Source organism: Anopheles ziemanni, chromosome 2 (assembly GCF_943734765.1).
Source record: "Anopheles ziemanni chromosome 2, idAnoZiCoDA_A2_x.2, whole genome shotgun sequence".
NCBI classification, from domain to species: Eukaryota; Metazoa; Arthropoda; class Insecta; order Diptera; family Culicidae; genus Anopheles; species Anopheles ziemanni.
The window spans coordinates 58,075,316-58,091,398 of NC_080705.1; the positions used below are offsets into that span (position 1 = coordinate 58,075,316).

At 46.4% G+C, this 16,083-nt stretch overlaps 4 protein-coding genes across 5 annotated transcripts in view; 2 read left to right on the top strand and 2 right to left on the bottom strand.

Moving 5' to 3' along the window:
- Positions 1-9,436, bottom strand: part of LOC131281794 (formin-binding protein 1-like) — a 62,460-nt gene extending 53,024 nt beyond the window's left edge. Inside the window, exon 1 of the mRNA XM_058311144.1 lies at positions 9,317-9,436. Coding sequence (XP_058167127.1) covers positions 9,317-9,367 — 51 coding nt within the window. The 5' untranslated portion in view covers positions 9,368-9,436. The remainder of the gene's footprint in view (positions 1-9,316) is intronic.
- Positions 2,687-4,126, top strand: LOC131281795 (keratinocyte proline-rich protein-like). Its single transcript, XM_058311145.1, has 2 exons — positions 2,687-2,814; positions 3,157-4,126. Exons 1-2 carry the CDS (start codon positions 2,687-2,689, stop codon positions 4,124-4,126), a joined length of 1,098 nt encoding a protein of 365 aa, XP_058167128.1.
- Positions 9,437-12,366: 2,930 nt separating the features above from the next.
- LOC131282884 (tRNA N(3)-methylcytidine methyltransferase Mettl2) lies at positions 12,367-14,040 on the top strand. 2 transcript variants are annotated; one of them, XM_058312428.1, is made up of 4 exons: positions 12,367-12,503; positions 12,739-12,942; positions 13,015-13,302; positions 13,374-14,040. In XM_058312428.1, the coding sequence occupies exons 1-4, from the start codon at positions 12,385-12,387 to the stop codon at positions 13,690-13,692; spliced, it is 930 nt and encodes a 309-aa protein (XP_058168411.1). In that variant the 5' UTR covers positions 12,367-12,384; the 3' UTR covers positions 13,693-14,040. The 2 variants fall into 2 exon arrangements, with proteins under 2 accessions (XP_058168411.1, XP_058168410.1); XM_058312427.1 differs by having other exon boundaries at positions 12,739-13,302; positions 13,374-14,035.
- On the bottom strand, positions 13,723-15,393 carry LOC131282885 (uncharacterized). The gene is made up of 4 exons (XM_058312429.1): positions 15,306-15,393; positions 14,554-15,027; positions 14,109-14,491; positions 13,723-14,043 (listed from the first exon to the last, which is right to left on the bottom strand). Exons 2-4 carry the CDS (start codon positions 14,944-14,946, stop codon positions 13,860-13,862), a joined length of 960 nt encoding a protein of 319 aa, XP_058168412.1. The 5' UTR covers positions 14,947-15,027; positions 15,306-15,393; the 3' UTR covers positions 13,723-13,859.
- Between the last annotated feature and the right edge of the window lie 690 nt (positions 15,394-16,083).

Sequence of the window (16,083 nt, forward strand, 5' to 3'; positions counted from 1 at the left end):
GCCCCTTGTCGGCGATGGACAAAAGGCGGAGGGCAACCAGCGATACGGAACGGTGCCTTCGAGAAATTAAACCAGATCTTGCTGGGAGTGGACAAGAGAACTCCTTGTGTCCAGTAAGGAATATAATGGTGCTAGGTGAGATTGTTATACTCGCATGAATCCAGAAAATCGTTCTGAGAACATTCTGCAGGCTCCATAGATGGGTCCCCAACCTAAGTTCTGGAAACCCACCAGAGCAAGCCTTTGATTTGGGACTGGGATTTAAACAGAAGACCACACAGACTCTAAACTACTGCGCAAAGGTTTAACAAGCGTCATCTTGTCTACTTTTGCTCCTTCCGTGCCGCTAGCAACACACAATCGAGCCCGTTGTGTTTGTACAATCTTCTGTCTACACTGCGCTTAAGTACTCAAACTGCACGCGTGATTTACTGTGCACCAGACGAGTGAGCTTTTCCAATGTTTTTGTTATCTCCGACTTTTCCTTACCCGCCTTCTTTTTTTTTTCTTTTGCCTTCCAAACTCAAAGCATCAGTCGAAGGCGACAGTTCGGTTTCGTTTTGTCAACAGGCGCGTTTCGTTTTGCTACCAGCGCGCTCGGCATTGGATCCACTTTCATCTCGACGATCATGGCATTTCCCAGCCGCGTCGGCGACACGGTCGAGCGATTTTCCTCACTTTGACAAACGCTTGGGTTCGGTCTCAGTGCTCGCTCATGATCACCCGGGCGAACGCTTCGGTGCGCATTGGTTTGAGATACCCGGTGGTACCCCGTTTCGCCTTGAAGTTTGAAGTCGTTGGCTTCGATCATTGCCACCCGATCGGGAATGTACCACAGGGAAGTCCAAGGTCTCTCGCACAAACATCAATGTAACATTGCAACAGGGATATTTTGCAAAATAATATATACATTGGAGGAATTCACCCTAGAGCGACAGCTTCACATCCATCCACACGTCACTTTTGGGAAACAGCGAGGTCCACTAGTTATCCGTTTCGGGAGCGCTTAGGAAACCCTAACCCCTCCGATGCGGCCAGATCTCCTTCATGAATGCATTCTGCGCATACATCTGCACTCCCCATCCCTCCTCCTCTTTTCTACATCCTACGGAAACTATGAAACACTAAACTGTCCGCAATGCTCCATCGAGCGGACGTGAGGAAATGAAGCGTAAATCATTGCGCGCGCTGGCGAAAGCCGCTGAGTGTCTCTCCACCTCGGAGTGCAAACGGAAGTTGAGGCTTTTCATTCGGCGGCGGTTCAGTGAGGTAAAGCAGGGAGAAAGGGGGAATGGGGGGTCGCTTGTACTAACTCAAACGAGGTCACAAACTTGGCGATGAGGTGTCATACTGTGAATGTATGCTCGCTTTCCGCGCTTCCATTAGGCCTTTATGGCGTTTGTGTAGTGAACAGACAAGCGTGAATTCAAATTCCAGCAGTTAGAAAAGAAATTAGGAACTGTTCTTGGTGACAAGCCTTCGACATTCTAGTTTAGTCTGGCCTTGCCTTCTTAACCTGAATATATGATTTGAAATGTAAAAACGTTTCCACTTGATCCAATGGTATATTTGGGAAGCATACCAGCATTAAACAGAGAAGGACGTAATGAATTTCACGGCAACCAACAAACAAGATAACAAAATACTTTCTTTGTTTTGAGTACCGGTCATGCGATCCATCCACACAGTGTTTGTTGGTTCTAGCCTGTATGCTTTGGCCTGGGGCGCTGGATGTTTATAGAAACACTGAGTGAATTTATTAACTTCTGCATGCTGAATACTGGTACTTGGTTGGGATTCACCGGAAATTGGAAGCATTATGTCTAGAGAACTCGAAAGAAAACTACCATAGATCAAATTCAGGCACGATTACTATCAAGTATTAGCGTGAATTAAGCGTTTTTGCAAGCTGGAGTCATTACGGACCTAAGCTCCTAACATAGAACTTGTTTGGAGGGGTTCTCTGACAGCACTGAAACACTTTTTCTTCGGTAGACTCATTCCGAAGAGATCTCTAACTGCACGCATCGGTGTAAACTAATTACGGAAAGCAATCATCAATTTACACCCTTCCTATCAAGTTCTTTCCAATTCACACCTTATCAGAATGTCGCTGAACTTGGTGCAAATATTGCGAAGGTCAGCGATGTGTGAGGGTCCCCAGTGACTGCCAGATTCCTCCATTCAAACCAATTACTAACTCTGGGTAATGGCTGTCAGAGTGGATGCCACACCAGAAGTTCCGGTTAGTTTGATGAGAGTTTCTTATCAGTTTCGTCACCACGGACAAGCCGATAGTCTCCGGGTATAGCGGGTTCGTAATTTGGAAGTTACTCCTCCGCGTGTACCAGGACGCAACAACTGATAGCACCGTTCGATGTTCGATAGTGATCTCGCGTTGATTTCATTGCTGCCACCCGTTGCGGGGGGGTCTCAGCCTTCCAGCGCACGCCGACCGTTTTCGAGGAACCGAGCACCAATTTTGCGAAAATCTTGCATCTTATCAAGGCACCATGTCAATGAATGTCTATGTAGGAATGTCCGGGCTGACATATCGCCGCTCCGGAAGGTGAGAACCTGTACCTGTATAAAAGACCTTGGCAGGCCCTTAGACAGCCATCAGTTCTCTTCTTCGAGTTTCCAACGAAGTCAGCAGCAGCAGCAGCAACAGCAGCACCGAACGACGATGAGAAGTTTACTCCTGTTGGTCGTCCTTGCGACGGCCTCCCAAGCCTATATGGTGCCGCAGAACGCACCATGCTCGGGATCTACCGTTTGCCTGATCAACTGCGTGGTGGACTCGCGCTGCCCGGTGTTCAATCTGGCCAAGCCCGTCTTCCTGGCCGGCACCTCGTGTAGCCGCTTCTTCAAGTGCGAATCGGGCCGTGCCTGCGAGATGGAGTGCCCGGTCGGACTGCACTTCAACCTGGCGAAGGAAACCTGCGACTGGCCGAACCAGGCCTGTTGCGATCCGACCGTCCCGTGCCGTCCGGACCCGTGCCGCCCCGGAAGCGGTTGCGACACGCCCATCGTGCCAATCCCCCCAGCACCCATTGTCCCGCTTCCCCCCTCGGTCCCGGCCCCCATTCCCGTGCCACCGTGCAGCGGCGGCTCGATCTGTCTGATCAACTGCATCGTCGATTCGCGCTGCCCGGCCTTCAACCCGGCCAAGCCGATCCTGCTCCCGGGCCGCACCTGCGACCGTTTCTACAAGTGTGAGTCGGGCCGTGCCTGCGAGATGCAGTGCCCAATCGGTACACACTACAACTCCCGCGAGCAAACTTGCGACTGGCCGCATCAGGCCTGCTGCGACCCGAGCATTGAATGCCGCCCGGACCCGTGCCGCCCAGGAAGCCCCTGCACTGGACCACCACCACCACCTAGTCCGATCTACCCGCCACCGCCGCCACCGCCGCCACCACCACCACCACCACCGCCACCACCACCGCCGCCAGTGCCGGTGCCACCATGCAGCGGAGGCTCCATCTGCAGCATCAACTGCCCGGTCGATTACCGCTGCCCGGCCTTCAACCCATCCAAGCCAGTGCTGCTCCCTGGCCCATCCTGCGACCGCTACCTGAAGTGCGAGACTGGACGTGCCTGCCCGATGTACTGCCCGGCTGGACTGCACTTCAACCAGGCCAAGCAGATCTGCGACTGGCCGTTCCAGGCTTGCTGCGATCCGCGCATTGAGTGCCGCCCAGACCCATGCGGTCCCGGAGGCCCCTGCACTGGACCATCGCCACCTAGCCCGATCTACCCGCCACCACCGCCGCCGCCGCCACCACCACCGCCGCCATCGCCAATTCCAGTGCCACCATGCAGCGGAGGTGCCATCTGCGCCCTCAACTGCCCGGTCGATCCTCGCTGCCCGGCCTTCAACCCATCCAAGCCTGTGCTGCTCCCTGGCCCATCCTGCGACCGCTACCTGAAGTGCGAGACTGGACGTGCCTGCCCGATGTACTGCCCGGCTGGACTGCACTTCAACCAAGCCAAGCAGATCTGCGACTGGCCGTTCCAGGCTTGCTGCGATCCGCGCGTTGAGTGCCGCCCGGATCCGTGCCCACCAGGGGCTTTCGGATGTGGCCAGAGCAACAACAACAACAACAACTGGCAATGGGGTTAAGAAGAGGACGGTGCGTGAAGTTGTTACACGTCGGCGTGGGAACCCCTTTTCCCTTGCCAGCGGTAGCATCAACCTCAACAGTAACGGATAAGTTTGCCAAACTCCCCAATTCCGGTGGCATTTACCTAATCAAGGTGACTAACTAACATATATAGTAAATAAACACGAGCCCCGAAAACTGTACGAGCACATCTTACAACTACAGCAGATTGCGTTGTATTACCATTCCTTACTGGCACATCCGAACACGAGCGGGCTCCGTGGCCCAGGGGAAAGTAATTCCCCGTAAACCAACGGGGTTGCAGGTTCGAATCTCGCCATGGTTATAGGAACATCACTATCAAAAGTAAAAATAAAAATAACACTTGTTCAAAGACACTGTTGGAAATAATACTATACAATGTGTGATCGAATGAATATTATCGTTTCGTTCGAGAAGGCGAGGTAATGAATCGTTCAAGAGGCAATTCTGTTAATTAAAAAAAAAAGCAGAACCATACAAATCACAGATAAGGTTACTTCATTGCTTAGGAATACTTTTTAATTCAAGTGAGTAGATAGATGCGTCAAACCTATTCGAAGTGGTCAGGTAAAGTGTGTACGCACAGGCCGATAACATGAAGTATTTAGAACTTGTGCGATTGTTATCTTATCTATGTTCCTAACATTGCCATACACGCATACATGAAGGATAGATCAAACCATATATACCGAACCTGCCAAAACGAAATGTTGTGTACGGAGTGGAGTGTTTCTACTTTGTAAAAAGTCTTTTGAGTTTAGACCAGGTGGTTGAGGTTTGACACAAATCTCTCTCTTAATCCTCGCACTTCGTTGTCATCATGGGTAACTACCATATGCGTGATAATGTTTGCACTATTTGGCAATAACCAAATTTGAAATATCCTCAAACAATTTAGGATGTAATTTTTTTTTTATTTTTGTCAATGTTTTTAAGCAAGTAAATCTTCGATTGAGTTACCATTTGTAGCCATTATAGTCTCCATACGCTTTCGGAATCCAATGCAGGTCCTAAAATGCTAAATAAAACTTGGATCCATTTCTCTCCAAAAATTATTCAATGTTTCCCGGAGCCTTGTCATACTTGGTTGGCGTTTAGAGTAAGCCTTGGCCTTCATGAAGCGTCATATTGAGTAACCCGGTATACAGGATGGAGGCCGCATATCTTTCGACCAGTACATAAGATGTTCCTGCAACCAGGTTTGGACGCGTTTGGAGGTATGGGACGAAGCTCCATCTTGTTGAAATGCAACTTTTTTGCTACTGCAGGGTTCTTGTATCCACAAAAGAACATAGTTATTTTAAATTTCAATGTGAACAATGGTGTTGATTTTTGTTCTCTATGTGGAATGAAAAACGGATCAATTCACAACCATCCCAAACACCATTACACTAGCAGGTTAATTGGCCCTGATAGAGGTTTTTACACTTGCCGTGCACGTCTTTTACTGCGTTAAAACTTATATAGTGGTCAGTTCCAGAATTAAATACTGTGAGAATGTTGTTGGAGCCCTTGGAGTTATTATGTGAGAATGTTTTTAGAGTCCTTGACCTAGCCCCACAACGTTCCTCTAAGGTCTTCCTTAGAGTAAAATTATTGATACCGAGCTCTTCTGCCATTTTCCTCATCGAATGGACTGAATTCCGTTTGATACTGATCCGCAAAACCCGTCCGAGTAAAAAACTGCCCATTATCTACCTTTGAGGACAGTTATCCAACCTTTTCCCTGTCTAAGACCCTTTCAACGGTCCACCGGGATACTCCTATTATGGCATCGGTAATACATTTTTGCGACATTTGCGCATGAGACTAATCGCAAATACACTGCTACTTGGTCATGGCACAAGGGCTAAACTAAGTCAAACTTGGTTTTTCGTTCACAACCTATTTTGATACGAGTTAAGGATTAAGTGAATGCAAAGAAAGCGAAGGATTTGAATGCCCAGATCAAACGGGAACCATATTAGTGCGATGATGCAAACATTATCACGCATACGGTATACCGAACCTGCCGAAACGAAATGTGAATGGAGAGGAGAAATCAGCTTAATTTCTACGACTTGTTGCAGCTTGCAGAAGAACACCTTTACATCTACTTCCGGTTTCTCAAACAATTCGTTTACGTTTGACTACCATTTCCAAATGAAGTATCTAAATCCAGGGACGCAAAATAGCTTCCGGGGTCGTGCTCAAAATTAGCAAATTCCTGAACTCTCTCCCTTCGTAACCTCATTGTCCCAAAATAGACTTAAGGAGACTGGAATTTACAACACCGCAGCAAAAGGGGGAGAACGGATCGAAACCTGAAAAAGCAATGTCACGCCCACCACCGCCCCAGAGCCTATGAAGCAGTAGGTTCCACGTCTTATCTACGGAGGTGCCTTCCGCTGCGTACAGTTCATTTTTAAACTCGATCTCGGCCAGATATTCCCTGCCCCGGGGCGGTTGTTTCACAACGCTGATAATCGGGTCGACAAGATAGAATGCAATCAGTTCATTGGGGCCAGCCGGAACCTAAACACAACACTAGATAACGGCGGTGATAAGACTGGGCTGTCTTGTGGATGCAACAACGACAACGAAAATTGAAGGAAATAATACCGGAAAATAGGTGATAAGAGAGCGATAAACAGGCCCACATTTAACCGGGGGAGGAAGTGTTTGTTTAATTTGCAATAAAATGTCATCGCCATAAAGGTGAGCCACCGTGTGTAAGTTCGGGGGTCTATCGGATCGAGCCGCATAGCCAGAAAAATCTAAAACCATACAAAATTTTGCACTAATTTCAAATCAGTTAAAGAAACGCTAAGTTATAGCTATTTTCTAGAAGTAATAAGCTCGAAAGGGGTCCGCGACAGCCGAGCGGTAGCGCCGGTTAGCAAATCGGCTCATGAGCGCCGGAGCTCACCACCTCGACGGCGTGGGTTCGAATCCCAACCGAGACCGGACCCTCCCCTGTACGAGAGGACTGACTATCCACGTACTACAACAGGGAAACAAGTCTCGTAAGCCCTTAACGGGCAGGCATGACCAAGAGGTCGTTACGCCAAGAAGAAGAAGAATAAGCTCGAAAGGTTTGGCGGAAATTGAATTAAACCAATACCCTTAAGGGTGCACATTTACTGATACACAAGGGAATGTGGTTTACTTTGCCTTACTGTGACCGAAAAAGGAACCTCACCGGTATGAGGGGTAATGTTATAGTCCCCTGCTGTTTGTATTTCTGCACACTTTTGCAAACCACCGAAGTTTGCACAGCGGAATCGATGCATTACCGTTTTCCGCCATGACATCGACGGAGCGTACCGAAGCCTAATGCGACCAACATGGACCACCAGACCACATTGGGGGAGGAATTCTACCCCTGAGCGGCGGCTTTCCCTTCAGACCCTACCGTCGCGAACACTTCCGGTCGCAACTGCTGGTGACAGAAGGGGTCTGAGAAAGCAGGAGCAGCAAACCGGGTCGGATTCGATTTCATGTTATCGTCCACCATTATGCTGCATGGAGGTTGGCAGGAAAGCATTAAAACACTGGTGAATGACCCCTACAGCTGGCCAGAATGAGAGCGTTGGAAGGTTGGGTTCGGTCAAAATAGTGTACTCGAACAAAATCTCTTTCCAACTCCGCGCTGCTTCGATGTAGTTGTTTGGATGTAGTCGCGTCCCCCGGGCGTCGGCTCCGGAAGTGTGCATGGAAGGGTTTCGGTTGGTAGCGTTGTTTACCTAACGTTCTTCCTCCTCTCTCTCTCGCTCTTGCCATCCCATGACGGACCGGTCACCCCCTATCTCGGCCAGCGCGATACCTTTGTGATCGTCAATTTACCAACAAATAAAAATTCGATTCAAACCCACAGTTGCGACGGACGGTTCATGCGACGAACGCCATTCGAAATGTTTGTTCAAAGACACACCGCGAAGGCGTACGAATACTGACAAGCGGGGTATATCTTAGAACCTGAGCCAAGACGAGATCAACTAGCGATCTCATCGATCGCATTGGGTGTTGTGGGGAGAGGGAATTATTAAACGGGTTCTTTTTTGCTTCCAACTCCGGCCCCAAGCCGCGCATCTCGTGGCGCACCTTCCGCTCGTTACGGAATGGAGCTGCGTTTGGGGTGGTTCAGGTAGGGGTCGCGTGTTGGTCTGTGTGTGTGTCATTATTTTTTTTCCTAATGACCCACCAACACAGCTTCATGTATGTAACAAAAAACCCTCGTTTAAAAACACAAACCACCAACATGCTGCGAAACGAATTGCGCGGCATCGCGGCGTTGTTGAAGTCTCAAGTTGATGGCGACCGAAAAAGGGCAGGGCAGAGAAGGGGTGAACACTTCATTCTGTCGCAGCTATGTACACTGCCTTCCACCACACCTTTCATCTCCCCTCCGTTCCACCTCTTCGTCCATCAGAATCAGGTTATTACAGGTGTATCGGGAGGCAGCGAATTTGCATTCCATCCCTTCCTTCTTGCATTCCCTTTGCTCGAGCGGAGTGTTATTCTTCGCTTAAATACCTTGGCGCACAGCCTCAACGAAGGGGTTGATTATTTTTGTCACAGTGTTTGCCATGGAACCGGTGTTGTTTTTTCTCTTTCGAACCATGCCACTATTAGCGTGTAGACTCTAAATCGATCTGGTATACAAGCGAGGTGTTTCTCTAAGGTTTACAAGAAAAAAATAAAAGGTTATGAAATTTATGGAGGCTAACGCATATAACTGAACTAACATTAAGTTCGAACATGCATTCGATTGTGTTCAACATTTTACGTTTGTTACGTTTCGCACTCAACTACGCGGAGTAAACGGCACTCCGAGTGCCTGATTATTCATTCATTTTTTATTAGCGTGTGGTGTGGAAATGCAACTCCATTTTTTATGCTAAAATTTTTATACTGAAGCTTCGAAAAAAATCTTCTTGATAAGGCAAGTGTAATTACAAATTTCGTTTATATTTGAAAACTGTGCATATTTGATCAAATTGGATTTGTTTACTTGTTTACCCAAAACCAACACAACCAACGTCCATGCTGAACATTGAAACCGCTTCACACAACGCAATTTGCAGTGATAGCAATTCAAAGAGCATTTTTTGTTTCCAACATTAAACGTTATCTTGGTACGTATGATTCATGAAATATTTTTGATAGCATTGCAAATCGACACTTACCCATAGCTCTTTGCCCCACGATGTGCCGATTTCAAGCTCCTGCACCGCCATTGTTGATGTTAATATTATTTCCCTTCCGCTGGAAAACCGTTGATTAGAAGCTAGAATCTGCTAGGTGTATGTAACCGTTTTCTTCTCGATCCGACGCAAGCAGCAAGTAATTTTTCGTAACTCAAAGTGCACTAGATTCCGGAACGATAAATTATTTTTGAATTTACCGACACGTAAGAACACATACGCACACAAACAGGCGGATACACACACAAATGTGCACGAGGGAAAGTAGATCCTTTAATGATCTGTGCTTGAAAGAGACCGCCGCAGAATGTTGGACACTAGATTTTCATTCACGGCCGTTTCATGATGCTATGATCATCATTTCACCGAAACGGAAACCGAACGTAGGAAAAGCCTGCCTATCACCAGCACCCCCCGGGAGGCACCCTTTCGTTGGCCTTTCCTAGCTACTGCGGTTGCGAACGATTCTCGTTTTAGTAGAAGATTATATGTTTCACTCGGGTTTAATCCTGAACCACGGGGATAAACACTACACGACGGAACGATTTTTTAGAGGAGCTGCAAAAGTAAACAAAATTAGATCATGTTATTTGAATAAGAATTCAGAAGCATATCCACTGTTAGCGGGCAAGTGTAAAGCAAGTTTTTACACATCAGGAACTCAAAAAAAAAACACTTCCAAAATCCTTATCACAATTTTGATTCGCTTTGGGAAAAAATATTGAATCGCACAGTGTATCAAAAGTACAGATTAACCGTCAATCGGAAATATTTTTGCAGTTATCTCGCTGATTCTACCTAGTTTTAGTCCGTCTCTCCACCAGAATGTACCAGAAGGACAGGAAACAGGATTTCAGTTTCAGGAGTGATTTTTTCTTTTTCTATCGAAACACTGTTCGCGCACACGCATACCAACGTGGAGTTTTCCATTAGGCGCCTGCTTTGAGGAGTTTTCTCCAGGCGATTCTGCAAACATGAGATTGCAACGATTGCTAAGATGCTAGACACTTGGGTTGGTATGCTGCTGGTTCGCCAATCGCCCACTACCACCATCGCTTTTCTCCGACCGTCGCTCCGTCTACCTCATCGGTCGGATGAAGTGCCCCCTGCGGGGGAAGGAACGAAAGGCGCCCGCGAAAACCGAAGCGAGACAGCGAACGCCGCGGAACACGTTTACACGTTTCGTGTGGTCTTTTTATCCTCCACTCCAATTACTCCTATTCCTTCCATTCGCGCCGCTTTGCGCTGCACCTTAGCTGGTTTCTGGCTTTTCTGTACGTACAGTCTGCACGGCGATTGCTGTTCTGTTTCGTAGGAGCTGCAAAGCAGGCGATGCTGCGGTTGTTTTTGCTGCAGCAACTCGCTTGAAACTCGATTTTGTCGTTGCAAAATCCTCCGCCCTTCCTGTTGACTCACACACCGCTGGTGCTTTGCGAAGGATTTATATTCGACGAGATCCGCGCGAAAGACGGGCAAAAAGAACACCACCGCCAAGCGATACGAACGATTGCAATCTCAGGGCAAGGCTAGGCAAGAAGGGACAAACATCGCGCTGCAAAACAGCGATAACAAAGGTTCCTACTGATCGCATGACAAACGACAGCGCACGGCAGAAGTACGCGGTCACACATCGAGGAAACAGCAAGACTGGAGATTTGTTGATAATTTTCTAGATAACAACAATTTCAAAGTACACGGTGTCGCACTTGCACGGCACAGTGCATCGCGAACAGAACTGCGTGATGAGTAATAGAAACCAAAACACACACACACACGCGCACACACTTCAGAAACACGGGGTCTTTTAGAAGCCTGCAGCGTCTAGTCTATGCTGTCTTCTTCTTATCGACCACCGTGGCATAGAACGACAATGCTTGAGTGTGGCTTTATGTTTCTTCAAATACAAGTTTAAACCGAGTGTTACTAGAATTAAAGCTACTAACTTATATAAAGTCAACAGTACACACCACAAACAGCCCTCGCAAGGTAGAAACAGCTAATTTGTTCACGGTTTTATGGTAAGCTTTTTTTCTTCCAAGCCAACAGAACGACGAGCGACCGCACCTTATTGCAGCGACAATCCAACTCAAACTGCCGAGATAAACGAAACACGGATCGGGGCGATTTCGCTGCGGGAGCAGGATAGTCGTCGGATTAGTGCTATCTCAGATCACTTGCTGTCACAGCTCGCAACGAGCGATTCACGCTAGTGTTGGCAGAATCGGGATTTGGACTTGAAGATTCGATCCCTAGATGGAGTCCAAAGATTCGAATCCCATTTGACGGATTCTAGGTTACTTCGTTACTTGGATCCGATTGGAAGATGAATGTCGTTCAGGAAATTTTTACTTCCAAAGAAAAGTAGCTATTTGGCAGCCAGAAAACTGGTTGCCTTATTGACCGATAGATTTATATAGATCGATACGGTAAAAGCGCACGCGATGCAAAATTCGGGTAGATAACTTTATCGAGAAATAAAAATGTATCGATAGATTCGCGATGCCTAATTCGTTTCCGATAGGCGTTATTGATTCGTTTACATCGTCTCACGACTGTTTGATGGATTGGGATTCGGAATTGGGGATCCGGATCTCCGAATGGATGTGAATCGAAAGAATGGAATCCCAACCGGGAATTAATATTCCCAACACTAGTTACACACGCCAATATAGCGTTTGAATGTGTGTGTGAGAGCTTAGCTTGATTTTCGAAACGTTCGGTGCTGGCAGTGATCGGTTTTTTTAATTCAAAATTGAGATGTATAAACCAAAAATTTTATAAACTCAACCAACTTGACAATAGAATTTCTAAACATAGCTAAAAGATTCATACAGCTCATGTACGAAAAAATCTCATGTTCGAATGTTTGTTTCGAATTAGAAGTTTATTTCAAATATTCTTGTAACATTTTCACAGGGTATGCTGCAGCTGTCAGTTGCATTAGTCATGATCGTATCACGTATAGATTCTAGAGCATATAATAACCTTGGTAGTGTTGCTGTTATGTTTTGGTAACAAGTGTGTTGTTTCAAACGGAAACGAAATAACAAATGAACGAAGCAAGTGAAGAGGCCAGTGTCGCGGTGCAGTCGACTTCCAGCAGCATTCGTCCCCAGTTTGGAAATCGGTTTCTTTCTGCCGACGACAATGTATTCCAGCATAACGCTTGGTAGGATATTGCATTCCTCTGCTCGGATCTTGCCACCCGCGTTTCACACTGTACACCGCTCGTGCGCTTACGAGCACACACGGTACCGGAAGAAACCGGCCGGTGGAGGTGATCGGTTTCTGCGCGATCCTTCTCAAGTATTCGATTTTAACTCATGGTTCGTTATACACCTGCAGCCTTACAAGGAGACTGATCGAAATTTTTTCCCCCCTCTATTCCTCCCCAAACCTTTTAGGGACAACATCCAGTGGGATGACGAACAGGAGCAGGCGGCTTTGGAAGGCGTCAGGAAGAATTCTTCCGTCAAACTTCCCGACGCGGAAGTTGATCGTCTCGCGACGGAGGCCGATCAGAACTGGGACCGCTTTTACGGTATCCACCAGAACCGATTTTTCAAAGATCGGCACTGGCTGTTTACGGAGTTTCCCGAACTTGCGCCATTCAAGACGACCCCCAACAATGTTCCAGAACGAGTGCTCCCTGATGGGGAAACGGTGAAAAATGTCGAAACCCTGGCGGATACCAATCGACCGAGGACAATCTTTGAAATAGGTTGTGGTGTTGGAAACACGGTTTTTCCTATTCTCAACTACAGCCACGAAGGGAACCTGATGGTGTACGCAAGCGATTTTTCTCACCAAGCCATCGACATTTTACGACAAAATCCCGAATACGATCCTCAGCGATGCCAAGCGTTTGTACTGGATGCTACGGCGGAACACTGGGATGTGCCGTTCGCTGAAGGAAGCATCGACATCGTGGTGCTAATATTTGTGCTGTCTGCTATCGATCCAGATCGGTATGTAAAATGTTGCACCAAATTTCAACCGCTAAATCGAAGGTAAACAAAGCAATGAAATTTATTTTTAGTATGCAACACATTGCCAAACAGATTGCTCGCTACCTGAAACCGGGAGGTTTGGTACTGCTACGCGACTACGGCCGGTACGATCTGGCCCAGTTGCGCTTCAAGCCGGGCAAATGTGTAAAGGATAACTTCTATGTCCGCGGCGATGGTACGCTGGTGTATTTTTTCACCCAGGACGACCTGCGGAAGCTGTTCGTGGAAGCGGGTCTGGTCGAGGAGCAGAACATTGTCGATCGTCGATTGCAGGTGAACCGTGGCAAGATGATTAAAATGTATCGCGTTTGGGTGCAGGTTAAGTTTCGTAAACCTTTGGCGGATTAAAATGACAACCCACTGATGAACTCAAATCGATGCTTTTAGTCATGATTTCATTTATTTTAACTATTCTAAAATCTAAACACATATATGAGAATGTTTTCTGTGGGGTAAAATAATGCACATTATTGAGATGCAAGGTCGCATGTAAATGCAGCTGCTTGCAGCGCGGACTATTCTTCACTACGACTGCCGTCGTTGTACAGTTCAATAAAATCGGCAAAACTGTCCGCATAATAGTCGGGCAGTTCGTCCGGTTCGTCATGGGCCAATAGGACATCCTTAGAAGTACCGCCACTAAGCATTAACAGTTTCTGAAAACCGCACCGCGTGCCAAAGCCCATATCTTGTGGAAGCCTGAAAAAACGAGGGATCACTTTAGTGAATAAATGTTGGTCAATTAGAACGTATACTGCACGTACATGTCACCCACAAACAGCACACGCTTTGGTTCGGTAATTTGAAACTTCTTCCGGACCACCTGCGCCAGCGCCTTTCCCGGTTTACCAAGCACGAGTGCATCCCGGCCGGTGGTGCGTTCAAGAATGTCGATAAAATATCCCGGTCCTATCACGTCCATGCTCGAGTCGAGTGGAATCACGTAATCGGTCGCACCGGCAATGAACAGACAGTCGGAGTTCCGCTCCAGGTAGCACTTGGCTTTCATCAGATTCGCCAGGGAGAGGTTCACGTCGATGTCAATCACAACCGCACCGACCTTTGGACCCGCGTCGTGTTGGTCAAAGTAGCTCGAATAGACGCGCACCTGATTTGCCTCCCTGTTGTCGGGGAATCGTTCCTTGGGCTGGAGAACCAATAATTGTATGTAGTTTGTATTTTACACCAAAACAAATCGGAGATGCTTACCTCGTCGAGCACTAGAAATCCTGCCTCCCGCAGATAGTCCTTAAAAACTTCCGTCGCAATGCAGTAAACGGCATCCTGCATGTTGACGGACTTGAGATAGTGGACTGTTGTCAACGCCGGGTGCACGATGTCTTCCGGCTGTGCCTCGATGCCAAGATAGTGGAATTTTTTCCGGTATTCCGCCATCGTACGCATGCCATTGTTAGAGATGAACGCAAGCTTCTTGCCATCGGCTCGCAGTAGCTGCAACGCCTTATCCACTCCGGGGATCGGACCGGTAAAGTTCCACACCACCCCGTCACAGTCGGACATTAGCGTATCGAAGGAATCGAGAAAGGCCCGCCTTTCTTCCTTCGACAGCTGTAGGATGTGCTTAATATTGTTATTCTCCATCAGGATCAACTGTACGCACGGGGTCAAACACAGAGCTTAATTTTATCTATTCGTCGTACGGTGGTTTTCCTTTGTATGTTTCTGAAAAAGTAACACGGGCATGTAAAATGTGCATTAAGTGTAATGTCACGAAAAATCAAACCGCCATTGCTAAAACTAATGATAAAAATACTCTTGTAACAAGCGAACAGCAAAACTATATGGAAAAATAATTTTTTAACCTCTAACTGCGTTCTTCCATGCAATATTATTTCTTGTTTCACAAACACATCAATTTAATGCACTATTTCTTATCCATCCACCTTTCGACACACATGACGCACAAATAAGATAGTTGATAATTCTTCGCTTCTACCAACCTAGGGGGACTTGTTTTTTTCACAATGCTGTCGGTCAGTGTCCTGCCAGCCGGAGGACAATGATGAAAAAGTCATCAGTAGGATTAAGTCGGTATAATTTATTACTGTTTGCCGTTGCACTGTGGAATTAACGAAATATCGATAAGTTTGATTCTGGGTAGTTTTATTTCGAGCAAGGAATGGAGATTTTATTCCAAATTATCGATGTTACTCTTGCTTAATATGCCTCGTAATAATATGCAAAAAGATCAGTCCCAGTATGTTCCAATCAAATCTACATGATGTTGAATTCAATTTGTGCTCTATATATTTTCACCGTTTTTACTTTCCTATATTTTATAAATTTATTGCTTATAGTGTGAAATTTTAATCATCATCAAGCGTGTTTTTTTTAACGAATTCAGTATACATTTATGTTTTTTATCGAAATCCTATAGGATCGTCTAAAGAAGATTATCAAGGCATAACACTATCAGTTATACACATGAATAATGTAATTTTTTGAACGAAGGAAACATATGGATATAGTTTGGAGAAATTTAACAAAGTTTGAAAATTTATAAAGCATGCATTTTAAACTGATTGCAAATCTATGGTCCTTGAATTCTTCAAATTATTTACTTTAGATATAGAAAGTAGTTTAAACCCGTTACAATACCGAGAAAATTTAAACTAAATTAAAAAAGGCTAGAATTTTAAATTTATTGTTCGTAACTTTTCTCGGTTCTAGGAGCACGCTTGAACACTTTTGTTTAAAATAGTATCCTACCAGGTTAAG

Bases quoted from the DNA above. Each gene is read 5' to 3' on its own strand.
- LOC131281795 (XM_058311145.1), top strand. From the start codon at position 2,687: ATGAGAAGTTTACTCCTGTTGGTCGTCCTTGCGACGGCCTCCCAAGCC. The intron at 2,815-3,156 runs GTTCAATCTGGC...GCGCTGCCCGGC, and splicing joins GTGGACTCGCGCTGCCCGGT to CTTCAACCCGGCCAAGCCGA.
- LOC131282884 (XM_058312427.1), top strand. From the start codon at position 12,385: ATGAACGAAGCAAGTGAAGAGGCCAGTGTCGCGGTGCAGTCGACTTCC. The intron at 12,504-12,738 runs GTAGGATATTGC...CAAACCTTTTAG, and splicing joins GTATTCCAGCATAACGCTTG to GGACAACATCCAGTGGGATG. The intron at 13,303-13,373 runs GTATGTAAAATG...ATTTATTTTTAG, and splicing joins TCTGCTATCGATCCAGATCG to TATGCAACACATTGCCAAAC.
- LOC131282885 (XM_058312429.1), bottom strand. From the start codon at position 14,946: ATGGAGAATAACAATATTAAGCACATCCTACAGCTGTCGAAGGAAGAA. The intron at 14,492-14,553 runs GTAAGCATCTCC...TTGGTTCTCCAG, and splicing joins GATTTCTAGTGCTCGACGAG to CCCAAGGAACGATTCCCCGA. The intron at 14,044-14,108 runs GTACGTGCAGTA...TCGTTTTTTCAG, and splicing joins GTGCTGTTTGTGGGTGACAT to GCTTCCACAAGATATGGGCT.